Raw genomic sequence first — 13,659 nt, 5'->3', positions numbered from 1 at the left:
CCTGATAGGCTTATTGTTCCAGCTACTAGAGAAATCTGGTGTGTGAATAGAGTGATTTCACTCACTGAAAATTGCAGGGAGCTAGCAAAAAGAGGACAGAGAAAAATCCGTCATGTAAATAAGTGCACAAGAAGGTAGCAATTTCCACTCTCTACACAGATAGAAATTTTGCAAGAGGTGACTGATACAAAATAGTCTTCTACTTATGGATGAACAAGTTCATGTGTTCTTCATTTTGTACAAGCATTTCCTACAAATGTAAGACATTTTCTCACACAGCTATTTGAAGTTAAGCTCAAAACTGAGGTGTTTCAGTGGAAAAATCTACATTTAATGCAAACATGATACCATCACTGTATACTACGAATGGTGAAAGAAAAGTGCCCACAATAACAGAAGAGCAAATCAAGGGAAGTGTCCTAACTCCAGCCTACCAACCTTGACTGAGCATTTTAGATGGAACTAAAAATAGACATTCTGTGAAACAGAGTAGTCATAAGAGAAACTAACATGGCATGAGATACCACAAATTAAATTTAAGTCTGTCAAAAACATGTTTGATGCAAGTTTTAAAAGGATATTACTCTTCATACTGAGAGTAGATACGGATGTTTGGGTGGCCTTGCTAAAGACGTAGGTGTCCATTTCATCTGATAGTGCCCTTTTCCTACATCTCAGAATTAATTCTTCACAGAATCATAGAATCCTTAGAGTTAAAGATGACCTCTAAAGGCCATCTAGTCCAACTCCCCTGCATTGAACAGGGACACCTACAGCTAGAACAGGTTGCCCAGAGCCCCATCCAGCCTGACTTTGAAGGTCTTCAGAGATGGCGCACCCACATCTCCAGGCAACTTGTCCCAGTGCTTCACTATCCTCACTGTAAAAGACTTTCCTTATATCCAACCTAAATCTCCCCTCTTTATGTTTGAAACTATTTCCCCTTGTCCTATCACCACAGACACTGCTAAAGAGTCTGTCCCCTTCCTTCTTATACAGCCCTCCTTTAGATACTGAAAGGCTGCTATCAGATCTCCATGCAGCCTTCTGTTTTCCAGGCTGAACAGCCCCAGCTCTCTCAGCTTACCCTCATAGGAGAGGTGTTCCACTCCTTGGATCATTTTTGTGACCCTCTTCTGGATGTGCTCCAACAGGTCTGTGTCTCTCCTGTACTGAGGCCTCCACACCTGGATGCAATACTTCAGGTGAAGCCTTACCAGTGCAGAGTAGGGTAAGGCTCCCCCTAGGGCCAGAGTTAGGATTAGGTTTAGTCACCATCAGTATGGTTAGGGTTGTTAGAGGTAGGGTTAGGCTGTTCTTAGAACCAGAATTAGGATTTCGGTTAGGTTTGGGCACCATCAGCAGGGTTAGTATTTGGGTTAGACTCTGCTTAGGCAATAGGATTAGGCCAATCTTAGGGTTGGGTTTGAGTTAGGATTAGGCACCATCTGTAGAGTTAGGGTTATGTTCTTCTTAGTATTAGGGTTTGAGTTAGTGGTTTAGGTTCCCTTCAGGGCTAGGGCTATGGTTAGGGTTACATTTATAGTTAGGCCACCCTTAGGGTTAAGATTAGGCACCATCAATAGGGTTAGCATTCAGGTTGAAGTTAGGCTCTGCTTAAGGTTAGGCACCATCAACAGAGCTTGGGGTTTGGGTTACAGGTTGGTTTTGTGTTAAACCCCACTTAGGATTAGGATAAGGATTTGGTTAGGACTAGGGTTTAGCATTAGGCACTTTCAATAGGATTAGGGGTTATGGATAGGCTTCCCATGGTTATTGTTAGGCTTCCCTTGGGGTTAGACTCCTCCTAGGGACTGGTTATTTGGGAAAGAAATGGGTTTTTTTGCATAACAATAAGATGTTATGACTCCAAAGAGATCTACAGAGGTGCCATGGAGCTCTGATACATGATAAATCCCTGCTTGCAGAACAGAAGACCTGCGTTTTCAAGTAACAGGAAATATATTGGTACAAACCAGTTATGTAGTTTGAATGATAGACAGAGAAAAGAGGTTATCCCAGCATACCATAACAGTTAAAACAAACAAACAAACAAACAAAGAATAGGAGAAGAATAAAGAGGGGTTCACCAAGCAGCAAACAGGGGTGGCACATCTGTTGAGGGAATTAGAAGCATCAGATAGGCTGTGAACCCTGGAGTACTCCACCAGAGAATAAACAGGCAAGAGAATTCATGCCAGGAAGTAGGAAATATAAACCATTATATTTCTCTGATCTGATGTATCTTTTCTCAAGGTTGCTTGCTGTTACAAAAATATGAAATAAATTGTGATTCATAGCAAATTCTACCTAAGCACCAACTACTGAATATGAGCATTTCTGACAGAGTTATGGTTATGATTTGGGTTAGGTTTAGAGATATAGGTTTGGGTTAGGGTCCCCTTAAGGTTAGAGTTTGGGTTAGGCACTGTAAGCAGACTAGGATAAGGCTCTCCTGAGGGTTAGGATTGTTAGGGTTAAGCACCATCAACAGGGTTAGACTCCTCTTAGAGTTAGGCACTACCATTAGGATTAGGTTTAGGTTCCCCTTCGGGTTAGGCTTGGGCACCTTCAGTAGGGTTTGGGTTAGGGTTTTGTTTTCATCAAGTGGTCGTTGTTTGTCATAACCTTCAGTGATATCTGAAACAGTACACATACTTCATCAAGATGCCAACATTTTCCCACAATTCTATTTGAAAATGGTTTTGCTTCCAGACCAGTTTTAATTGTTTTTCATGGTTTTACATACAGAAATATCACATACCGGTAGAGAAGATATTCCCCTCTCATATTTCACAGCTAGAAAACTAAGAAAGCATCTATCTATACAATAGGAAGAACACAATACAGCAGATAACATCTCATTTTTATCAGAATATTACAGACATTAAGGAGTTCAGGTAGCCTTTATTATAGTTTATCTCTAGACTCGAGACGATATCTATTGCCCCTCACTAATATACTTAAAGAAAGAAAAAAGTAGAGAATCACCAGAGAAACCACAATAACAAGCTATCAGTCTCCACCTTTTTTTTTTTTTTTTTTTAATTAAAAAATTAAAAACAGACAACCTTCTCCCTTTTTGTCTCTGCAAAACCTGAAAAGCAAAAGCTAAATGGAAACCGAAGGTGTACAGAAGGTATTTCATGGAAGTGGAGGTTACAGGAGATCACGTAGGAACATGGCAACAAGACAAAACTGCAAAATAGCAACGAGAAGAGATAATGAGGAATAAAAAAAACACATTTGGCCACTGGAGGACTGAACATTCAGTGAAAAGATGCGAGCATTAAAAGGATGGAAAACAGAATGGAAAAAGTGGGAAGATGAAAATGGAAAAGAGTATTAATTAGACCTTCAAATTAGAGGCCAGCTGTAGAAGAAAATGCTCTTTAATACTATGCTTCTAACTCAATTTTTTAAATCTTTCAGTTTACGCAGTACCACTTCTAAAAGAAGGAAGCACTAACAGGTATCATTCTATATGCATCTGATCAGCCAATGTCAAAATAAAGAGGCTAACAAATCCATTTGCTCCATAACAGTGAAGAGGCAAGGTGCAGCACACATTTCTACTAAGGAATTCAGTCTAAGATATTATCATAGAATGGCCTGGGTTGAAAAGGACCACAATGCCCCTGTTTCAATACCCCTGCTATGTGCAGGGTTGCCAACCACCAGACCAGGCTGCCAAGAGCCACATCCAGCCTGGCCTTGAATGGTTCCAAGGATGTACCCAAACCTTTCAGAACTATATTCCTACCCAGAAGCTCCAAAACCAGAAGGCTGAGACGATGCCAACCTTAAGTCCAGACAGGAGGACCTAGCACAACTGGAAAAAAATAAAAATTAAAAAAAAAATCAGGAACTAAAAAGTAAACATTCAGAAGAAAAAAAAAAAAAAAAAAGACCAAATTAAATCCATTGCCTTTTTTTTTTTTTTTTAAATTATTTATTTAATATTTGACATTTACGTTTGTCCTTAGCATCAAAAGATTGGATTACTCAATCAAAAGAAACAAAATAGTTTAAGAGCTTACCTCAGGTTTAATTAATACTATGCACTAAATCTAATCCAAAACTTGAGATGGACTTCATATCGCAATAAAAAGCAAAGAAAAAAGAGCTGCAGTAATAGGCTTATTTTAGTTCAGATTGATTCATTACTAGAAATTGTCAGAGAAAAATTCAAATCACCCATTGTTCCATTGCATGTCCTACAGCAAAGACACCATTTTATTTTAAACATGAACAATCACTATTTCCAGAGCTTGGCACTGAGTTGTAAGGCTCTGCTGGCCCTTGATGGTAACCTACTCAATTGACAACTATTCCGCAGTCTCACAGCTATTTATTTTTATGGTAATATAGTTATACCTGCTGCTCCATCTCAAGAAACAACGTAACTGTCATTTTAAGAGTCTAAAAGCATTAAACATTAATACAACAAAATGTAGCTATTATACATCTCTCAGTTTATAATGTCATATTTCAGATTCGGTACTTCACATTTGTTTATTACTATTAGACAAATAATTTCACTTTAATTCTTATTTCTTTATGTCTCTTGTGTCAGAAAGAACTTAGTAAAAGCCATTAAGAAAACTCAAATTTCCCCTTTAGTAATGTTTTCACCACAGTGAAAACAAGCTTTATGTGACTACTGTGTATGTTTGTGACAACACAAATGTATACCCATATCTGTAACCTCATCTCAGTATTTTTTAAAACCTTTGACTAATTTCAGGCAAATTCCCAAGGAGTAAATAGCACAAAAACCCAAGTTCCTTCAAATGGCATAAAAATCACCTGGTAGCAGGACCAAAACATGCAAGTTCTGTTAATTGAGGAAAGAACTCTTTTCTTAAACCCCATTCCAAGCAGAGAATAATTATGAATGCCTTGTCCAAAGGCAGATTACTGACAGTACCTTGCACCTCAGTGGTCACAAAATCCAAGCAAAAAGCTTAAAGCCATCATGCATTGAATTGTTCGTTAACAGGAAGGAGTCTGTCTATCATTTTCATTAGGGTATTTCACTTGTTTTCCCTTAAAGACAACTTTACCAAGATAGCCATTTTCATGCATAATGAATAGACAGAAAAGCAAAGGATATCTCTGCATTATTTTTTCCACTTGACTTTCATTCCTCCATCTTTTTCCTCAATGCACACCAAGGCTACCACAAAATCCTGCTGTAGTAAGGGACAAAAAAATAAGATTAAAACATCTATGATCCTTCACCCCAACTATGTGTAACACTGTGGCATTTCCAGATCACTGCTGGCTTCCCTTGAAAAGCTGATAAATTGGCTTCTCTGAAGCAGTGACAACTAGATAGCCAGCTAGAACTTCAAATTATGCTCATGATGTTGAGATACTGAAAAACTTCCAAAGGCTCCATCTAGCTGCCTGAAACTAAATGCTTCCCCAAATAAACTCATTATATCTAGAATACAAACTGTTCCATGCTAGGGAAAGAATCTAACCAATTAAACAGAATATCAAAATAAAATAAAAGATAATTTGAGCAAGCCCAAAACACACTGCACATTAAAAATAACTTGGTACTGTGAGGAATCTTAAGTCGTCTCTCTGCATTTGTGTATTTAAGAACTGAGGGCAAACACAGCTGCAGAATGTGGTCCAAATTCCAAAATTCATTTCCAGCTTTGACTAATTCAGTCACAAGGCACACTATAAATACGACTATTCACCAAACAGGAGCATTAGGATGCAGTCTTTATATTGTTTAAAATAAAAATTCAAGTTCTAAGCCCACAGTACCTGGAGGAAACTCCTAGGTAGCTTTATTTTGAGAAGAGTTATTTTGGCTTTCTATAACTCAAAGAAATTACAGACTTCTGCTTGCATAACAACAGCGTACCTACTTGATTCTTTTTTGCTGTGGTTCTATAAATAAGAAAATTCCACAACACTGAATCTATCTCTCTCTCTCGAAGATATATTGCAATCTGTTCTGAAGAGTGCTGATCCAGCTTTCAAATTCATAGAAACTAACCATCAGTACAACTGGATGCTGAAGAGATGCAGTTGCATAGAAGTCTAAATACACAAATTCTCACAGGCATCAGGATTATTCATTGAGGTTATTAGCACACACACACACAAAAAAAATGTTGGATCGGATGCCTGAAATGCAAAGTGGGTCAATACTTCACTCAGATAGAAATGAGTGGGTGCTGATTCTGAATACTCTGTCCCAGCCAATTTTAGGCACACACCTCCTGTTCACATTTTAGAAAGATGGAGAAAAAAAAAAAAAAACAACAGCAAGTCTTCATCACAGTAATAATTCAGATTTAGAGTTCTTTTTACATTACAAGAGTTAAATGCAAAAAAAAAAAAAAAAAAAAAAAAACCTCAAAAAAAAACAAACAAAAACCAAGGTAGTGCTATGCTAAGCATTGCCATAAAAATCCCAGAAGAGGCGTTTCTAAAGGGCATTCCTCAAATCTAAGCTCTATGTCTAATCACAGCATTCTCAGCTGCTCTTACAGAAAGATGTCTAAACTTCCAAAGTTTAAAAAAAAAAAAAAAAAGACTAAAAAGACAAAAAAAACAACATGCACACACACATGAAAAACCACCACAGGATAAGCCAACTCATGACACTCAACAGAATGCAGGAGTTAGCTTCAGACCTTACTGTCAGTACTAAAGGCACACACATGGTCTAGGTCATTTAGAACTTCGCCTATAGGTTCACAGGGAATTTTACCTGGAAAATCCTTCAGCACCTGCGACTGGAACTGGCAGCAAAGTAACAATTTTGAATTAGAGGATCGATGTTCAATGAAGAGATGGGGCTGAACTATAGAAGTTGTTTTGACACAGTCTAAGATGCACACACCCACCTTCCTTCCTACCTTTAAGCCATAAATAAAGAGTGTAACTAGTAAAAATGCTTGGAGTCAAAAGTGAATGTGTTACCATTCACAGCTGAGAGGATCGAACTTGTACTATTTGGTATCAGGTACTGGTAGTCTGCAGGAGACTGACGCCTGCTGAGTCAGCCCAAGCTTGTTAACTCCTCCAGTTTCACACAATCACGGAATGGCTGAGGTTAGCAGAGACCTTGGGATCCATCTGATCCAAGCAGTGACACCCAGAGCTGGGGGCCCAGGACCCTCATCCAGGTGGCTTTCGAAGGAGGAGACTCCACAGCCTCTCTGGGCAGCCTGTGCCAGTGCTCTGTCACTTGTCAGGTTACTCCTACCTTGCTAAGGAGGCCCTACACTCTTCTTGCATCACATGTCAGTACTTGCTCTTCTACAATTCCTGTTCACGCCAATCAGAAAGACAATTTAAGTGTCAAATCATACAACAATTCAGTGAAATAAAACTGTATTCATCCGCACAATACAGCACTGGTGAAAAAAAAAGATCAAAAAAGTCCAAAAGAACAAATGTCCTCAGGCATATACCACTGGTTAATGAAGTAGAAAAAGGCACAACAATGGTAACAGAAGGCCACGAGTACAGGCCAAGAAACACTATCAGAAGAGCTGCAAACTACTGGAGAACAACTGATTAGTAACTAGTGGCATTTACCACCACTGACTGTAATGCAGGGGAATTATACCTCATTACTAGAACACCATCCAGTCCTTCAGCCACCAGCTAACTGTGCCTGCATAACCATCTAAGATGTAAGATGTTAAGTTCTCCTGATCCCTAATCATTCATTTATGCAAGTATGCAGTATGATCTGTTTATGCATCACCATCCTTGCTTTCGCTTCAAAAAGTCTTCACATTTTCTCTTCAAGTTTTTCTTTCCTGTGATTGCCCTCAATTACCCCATGCTGTTTTACATGTTCCCTGAAATGTTGGCTTGGAGCATGTATTGAGCAATTACAATCACTACCTACTCAGCAAATAACATGGCAGAAAACTGAATCCAAGTCTACTCTGATCCAACATGGTATGTGGAAATAAATACTCTTCAAAAAAAGACGGCTGTCATCTATAACAACTGGTGATTAATTAACATCATAGTCAAAAGTGGTAGAAGAAAATGCTGGTTGTTTCTGAATGAAAGATGAAACACAGGTCTCCTCACTCAATGTACCAGAACTTTTATGGATATGAAGAACTGATGTGTTAGGGAATATAACTGACAGTGAGCAGTGCAATGTGTATATAATAGAAACACTACCATAGAGCGTAAGCTTCAATCCATGCATTGGTTTTGATCCTACCAACTTCAGAATCAGTATTTCCCCTACTAAGAGACACAAGATCAACCACATCTAAAAAAAAAAAAAAAAAGTTGAGTATACAAAGTACATAAAAGCGATAAATACACATAGCTGTTAACTGACATTGGGAAGCAGAAGACATAAGAATTATGATCCTTTTCCTCCTAGCGTTACAGACTAAAATAACTTTCAACAGCTGCATGAATGCTTCAGCCTTATTTCTTAAATCCATTCACTACTACTGAGGTCTAAGTGGATTCTGCACCTAAAAAATAAATCTCTTCCTGGTATTGAGAAGCACAGTAACAACCTGTGGACAGCCTGCATGGTTTAAGGGACTTGAAGAGCTTTCCACGGCCTCTTGCCACAATGAATACCTTACAGCTCAGTGACTAGTGAAACACCAAACAATATATGAAATGCTGTAGAAAGCACAATTTCATTTTTTCCTCTGTCTTTGGTAACTAAAGAATCCTACTGTTATAACAGTAGAAATGAGCAACTTACACTACACTGAGAAACTAGGTTACAGCACAGAAGAGCAATGTCAAGTAACTAGCTTGAATTTTAATGGGTAGAGCAACGTTAACTTATGAACATTTAGAAGAAAATTACAGCTGTCAAGGGCCCAACTTCTCACCAGCCCCAGGGCACTCAATCCCATCATAATATGCACAAGTCCGTTACCTACATAGCAAGTGCCTAAACTGGAATGTCCTTTATTCAGAAACTGGACAGCACAAATGGCTCAGTTTCTGTGAATTCTCAAACTAGAAAACTCACCAACAGTTCTCTGATATCCACTTACAGTTTGATCGAACAGGAATTTATTTAATGCACACAGCTAACACTTCTGACAGCTAACCAATGCAATCTGTCCTAACAGCCCCAGTCCATGCAAAATCTAAAACCTAACCAGGAGATAGCAGTTCTTGAAGAAAACCAGACCCTCTCTCACGCAGGGTGACCCAAGCATGTACTGGAACAGGCTATCTTCCCCACTGTTTTCTCTGTACTGATAAACCAGCATAGAAGAGATTTCATGTGTAGTAGGTTTGACTGAGCGCAAGCCAAATACCAAACAAGGGAGACTTGCATCTTGGGATAATACCGACGGAGTGTAACATATGTGCATTTAGATGTAAAAGCTGCACGAGAAACAAGATGATAAATGGTAATAGTCGTGATTGCTCTGGTACCCTTTTAAATTTTAAGCACCCATAGCTCATGCACAGAAATAGTACAGCACACACATCTGCACATCTACAGATCCAAGCGAGCGCATCTTTTTAACGCTATAGAGAACCTACAGCAAAAATAATGTTCCCGACTGCGGGACTGCGAACGAAAACGTCAGGAACACCATCGCCACAGACTTTTCACAGGACAGATGCACTCCAAAGCACGGAGGGCGGGTTTCCCGGGGAGGAGGCGGCCAGCTCTCCCTTCTCGCCAGGTCTCCCTCCCTCCCTTCCTCGAGGGGGGTAAGCACCGCGGCTCTCGGAGCACCCAGCCCCGCAGCTCCGGGCTGTCTCCATACAGACACGAAGGCGAGGGGCTGCGCTGGGCCCGGGATGCGGAGGAGGCACACGTGCGCGGCGGGCAGCGGGTGCCCCGAGCCCTGCTCCCTCCCGGCAGGACACCTGACTCCTGCCGGCGCTCAGCGGCCACGGCCCCCCAGAAGAGCCGCCCGCGGAGCGGAGGAGCGCGCCTTACCTCGAAGAGAGGACCGATCTTATTCTTCTCCAGGTAGGCTTGGATCCTGGTTTGCTGGTGAGACGCCATGAAGCGCTCCGGAGGTGGGAGCTGGAGCTCCTCTTCGCCGGCGGCGGCTGCTCCCGGCTGCTCCCCCGCCGCCCAAGGGCTGCCACACCGGGAGCGGGGGACGGCGTTGCGATGGGGCGGCAGCAGCCCGAAGTGCCTGGGACGGAGCGAACTCGGGAAGCGGGGGCGGGCAGCCGGCTGCCAAGCGGCGGCGGGCTGCGTCCCCTCAGGGAGCGGCGTGCAGGAGCTGCCTGGAGCACAGCATGGTGCGGGAGGGAAAGAGCTGCAAAGGCGGCCTCGAGTCTGCTCTGCTTCGCGCTGCGCGTGTCTGTGTGTGCGCGCCTGACAGCGCCTTGGTTACGGGAGCAGCCGCGGCTCCGAGCTGCCGCCCTCGCCACAGCGCCGCGCCCCGAGCCGCCGGCCGGGGACTCCTGCCAGCGCGGCCGCTGGCGCCCGGGATCCGCGCTGAAAAGGCGGGAGAGGGGGAAGGGGAGGAGAGCGAGCGAGCGGGCGGGAGGCGGGGGCGGCTCTGCTCGCTCGCGCTCCGCCAGTCAGCCCTGTAGGTCAGCCCCGAGGCGAAAAGTTGGCGGGTCGTGGGCGAGCCGCGAGGCGGCCCGGCTGCCCTGAGGGGAAGTTCCACGGGCGGAGTGTCCAGCGGCACCGGAGGAGCCACTCACGGAGCTGGTAGAAAGGGTGTGGGGACGATGGCCAACACTTTTCCTTCTTTTTTCTATTATCCTGAAATCTTAAAGCACTGCGTTTCTCACAATACCGATGGCATTCCCAATTAGCTGTACGGAGGATCTTAATAAGACATTTGAAGTGCCCAAGCAGACAGATGCTCCCTGGTTGCAAGTTGTGTCAGTTCCTTCTGGTAGCCAAAGGGCTCTGATCCAAAACCCCGCAGAGCAAATGAGAAACGTCCAGCTAGCTTCAAGGAGCAGCAAGTCAATGGCTACAGCAGTATGTATGCCTTCGCCAGTTCAAGTAATTAGTTCCCCCACCTTTCCTAGGGCACGGTCATAAACAGCTTTTTTTCCCCCCTTCTCTATAAAACAAACAAAAATATGCTTATCAGGATTTGGCACTTGTGCACTCGTGTTGTTCCTGCAGTAACTGATTCTGTGTACCAGCATTCACCTGTTTAAAAACAAAAAAGAAAAAAAAAAAAAAAAAAAGAAAAAAAGAAAAAAAAAAAAAGGAAGAGTAGAAAAGGTGTATCTTATATTTTCATATTTCTTTTAAAAGCTTGAAACAGCTGTGGGGAGAGCTCACGTCTCAGCACATCTGCTGAATCAGATCACGCTGTGCTCTGCGAATGCTCAAGTACAGCCTCCCCAGATGGAGAGCTGCGAAAGAAGGATGACTTCGGTCCGGAGTCAAAGGAACATGAGTTCTGCTCGCACAGTCACTGTTGTTTGACTTCAGAGCTCTCCTAACTGACCTAAAACTTCTGTCTCTACTTGGGAGGAGGTCAGGTGTGAGTCTGTGTGACAAAGATAGCTTGCTGCATACTCTGTAACATGGGCAATAGCTTGTAAAATCCTTTAACAGTTTATCTGGACACATGCTCAGTTTCACTATTCATCCCAGTCCCAGTGAGGCAGTTTTTGTTTTCTTTAGTAGCCACTAAAAATACTTTTTTTCTTATTTTTAATTTGGGTTTTTAATCTGCTGCTAGCAAATCTTCTACGATTCAGATCAGCTCAAAGTTTTAGCATATAATCTCCAGAAAGGGCAGCTACTTTACCTGGTGCCAGTGCAATAACATCATGCTAAGCTAGTTTAATCAGCCTAATGAGTATCATAGTCATAAGGATTATTACCAGCGATGCAGGTTCTCTATAGTGCCTCTAATTATTCCTGTCAAATGAAAATGTTTTAAAGGCTTCACAAGTTTCCGATAAATAACTCTCCCACTTTGCAAAGCAATGCCTCTTTCTAATGATCTAAAAAGGAGAACAAGGAGAATGTGTGTTTCTACGGCCATACACAGACTGACTTTTCAAAGCAGCAGTACTTCAGACCTTCTGTGACCTGACCACACCAGCAACTCTGAGCTATCACTGCTCTACAGAAACCAACAAAAGACAGAAAAAAAGAAACTAGACTATCAACAGTACAAATAGGAAAGAGGACTTATTAAAGGAGATTTTGAAGACAGTAGAACTGTCTGCCATTGCATGTTGTGCAGTAGGATAGGATCTCAGTGTTAAAACTTCAGTTGTTTTTTGTTGGTTGGTTTTTGGTTTTGTTCTGTTTTCATAAAACCACCGAATGGCTGAGTTTGGAAGGAACCTGTGGAGGTCACCTGGTCTGTTCCTCTTGCTGAAGCAGGACCTTCGAGAGCCAGTTGCTCAGGACTATGTCCAGATGGCTTTTCAGCATCTCCAAGGACAGTGCATCTTTCTGATATCCATTTTACTCTCTGTTTCCTCAGACACATAACTTAGACTTTGCAATCCTGCTGGGAAATTTTCGAAAGGCAAACAAAGAACTAATTTTCCAAACAGACACACTTCTTAATTCCACAGTTCCTGTAACGCTTACCTGATAGGTTATTCTTTGATGTGGATTAGGCACTTGAGGGAGACATGAGCACAGACAGCTCTTTACCAAGAGCTTTGTGTTCCTATTTTCTGGTTCAAGGTCTCCAGCAGCTCTCTAACAGAAAGCTCTGAGTGCTGAAGGATGGGAGTGCAGACGTCTCCTGCAGAGAGCACAGACTCAGTGACATGATGGAGTAGGAAAAGAAACTTCACTGTTGGCATTTTTTACTCTAACGTCTTTATAGCCCAGTTGAGGCATATAGTTGCTGTACTGTATTGTCCTATGATCCCTGTTTCATTTTTTAGATATTATTTGCTAAATCCAAACAATATTTACTCATAGGAACATATTTGGTATAAGGAAGAGTATACAGCATGCATATCTATGTAATGCTCTGGACTGAAATGTAGAAACAGTAACAACTGCAAGAATTTGCACATAGACATAAAAAAAAATTAAGGTGTCCTGATTTCAAATCATATGCACCACAGAAGTGAAAACCATAAGGTACTAATATTTATGGAGAGACCAAAAAAAAAACCAAAAAGCTAATCTTAAGATGCTTATGAAGACTCTACCCAGTTTTTATCCTTTGTCTTTCCCCATAATATCTGAGATTTGTGCATATTAACCATTGTTTTCTCATCCTGTCTTCACCAGTGGAAGAAGAGTGTGCACGATGTGTTCTGATTGGTTGCTTTTTGTTTATTTAGCTCAGGTAGGGTCCCAGTAAGTAATTCTGTAGCATTCTACATAATCTCAGTCATGTCATCCATTTTTCATAAATAAGATTGCTGCAGTTTAGACACTGAGCAATAAATTTTCAGATTATGGGCACTCATGGTACTCATTGGGGTTAAAATACCCAGGCATTACATGCAATAAAGGCACTCTTCAGGAGAATCAGAACTGCCACTGCCTGGCAGAAAAAGGAAACTGATGACTTGGCTGTCTGTCACACTGTGATCACACATACTCAATGCCAAGTCAGCCATTTTCTCTCTGCTGGCTAAAATTTGATCCATGTGCTCTTTAGGAAGTTTATTTTATTTTATTTTATTTTTTTGAGATGGCATCTGGAGTGCAAGTTAGATTAATACCTAAGATAAATTTTTAGTAGC

At 41.7% G+C, this 13,659-nt stretch overlaps 1 protein-coding gene across 5 annotated transcripts in view; it reads right to left on the bottom strand.

Moving 5' to 3' along the window:
* Window positions 1-10,070, bottom strand: part of CUNH8orf34 (chromosome unknown C8orf34 homolog) — a 162,711-nt gene extending 152,641 nt beyond the window's left edge. For all 5 annotated transcript variants that reach the window (XM_042868948.1, XM_042868949.1, XM_042868952.1 and 2 more), the window contains exon 1: window positions 9,941-10,070. In XM_042868948.1, coding sequence (XP_042724882.1) covers window positions 9,941-10,009 — 69 coding nt within the window. In that variant the 5' untranslated portion in view covers window positions 10,010-10,070. The remainder of the gene's footprint in view (window positions 1-9,940) is intronic.
* Window positions 10,071-13,659: the final 3,589 nt, after the last annotated feature.

Source organism: Lagopus leucura, unplaced genomic scaffold (assembly GCF_019238085.1).
Source record: "Lagopus leucura isolate 7727_CA_CO unplaced genomic scaffold, USGS_WTPT01 Super-Scaffold_100002, whole genome shotgun sequence".
NCBI lineage: Eukaryota > Metazoa > Chordata > Aves > Galliformes > Phasianidae > Lagopus > Lagopus leucura.
Note: the sequence above shows the minus strand (reverse complement) of the source record. Positions and strands in the feature narration are given on the sequence as shown.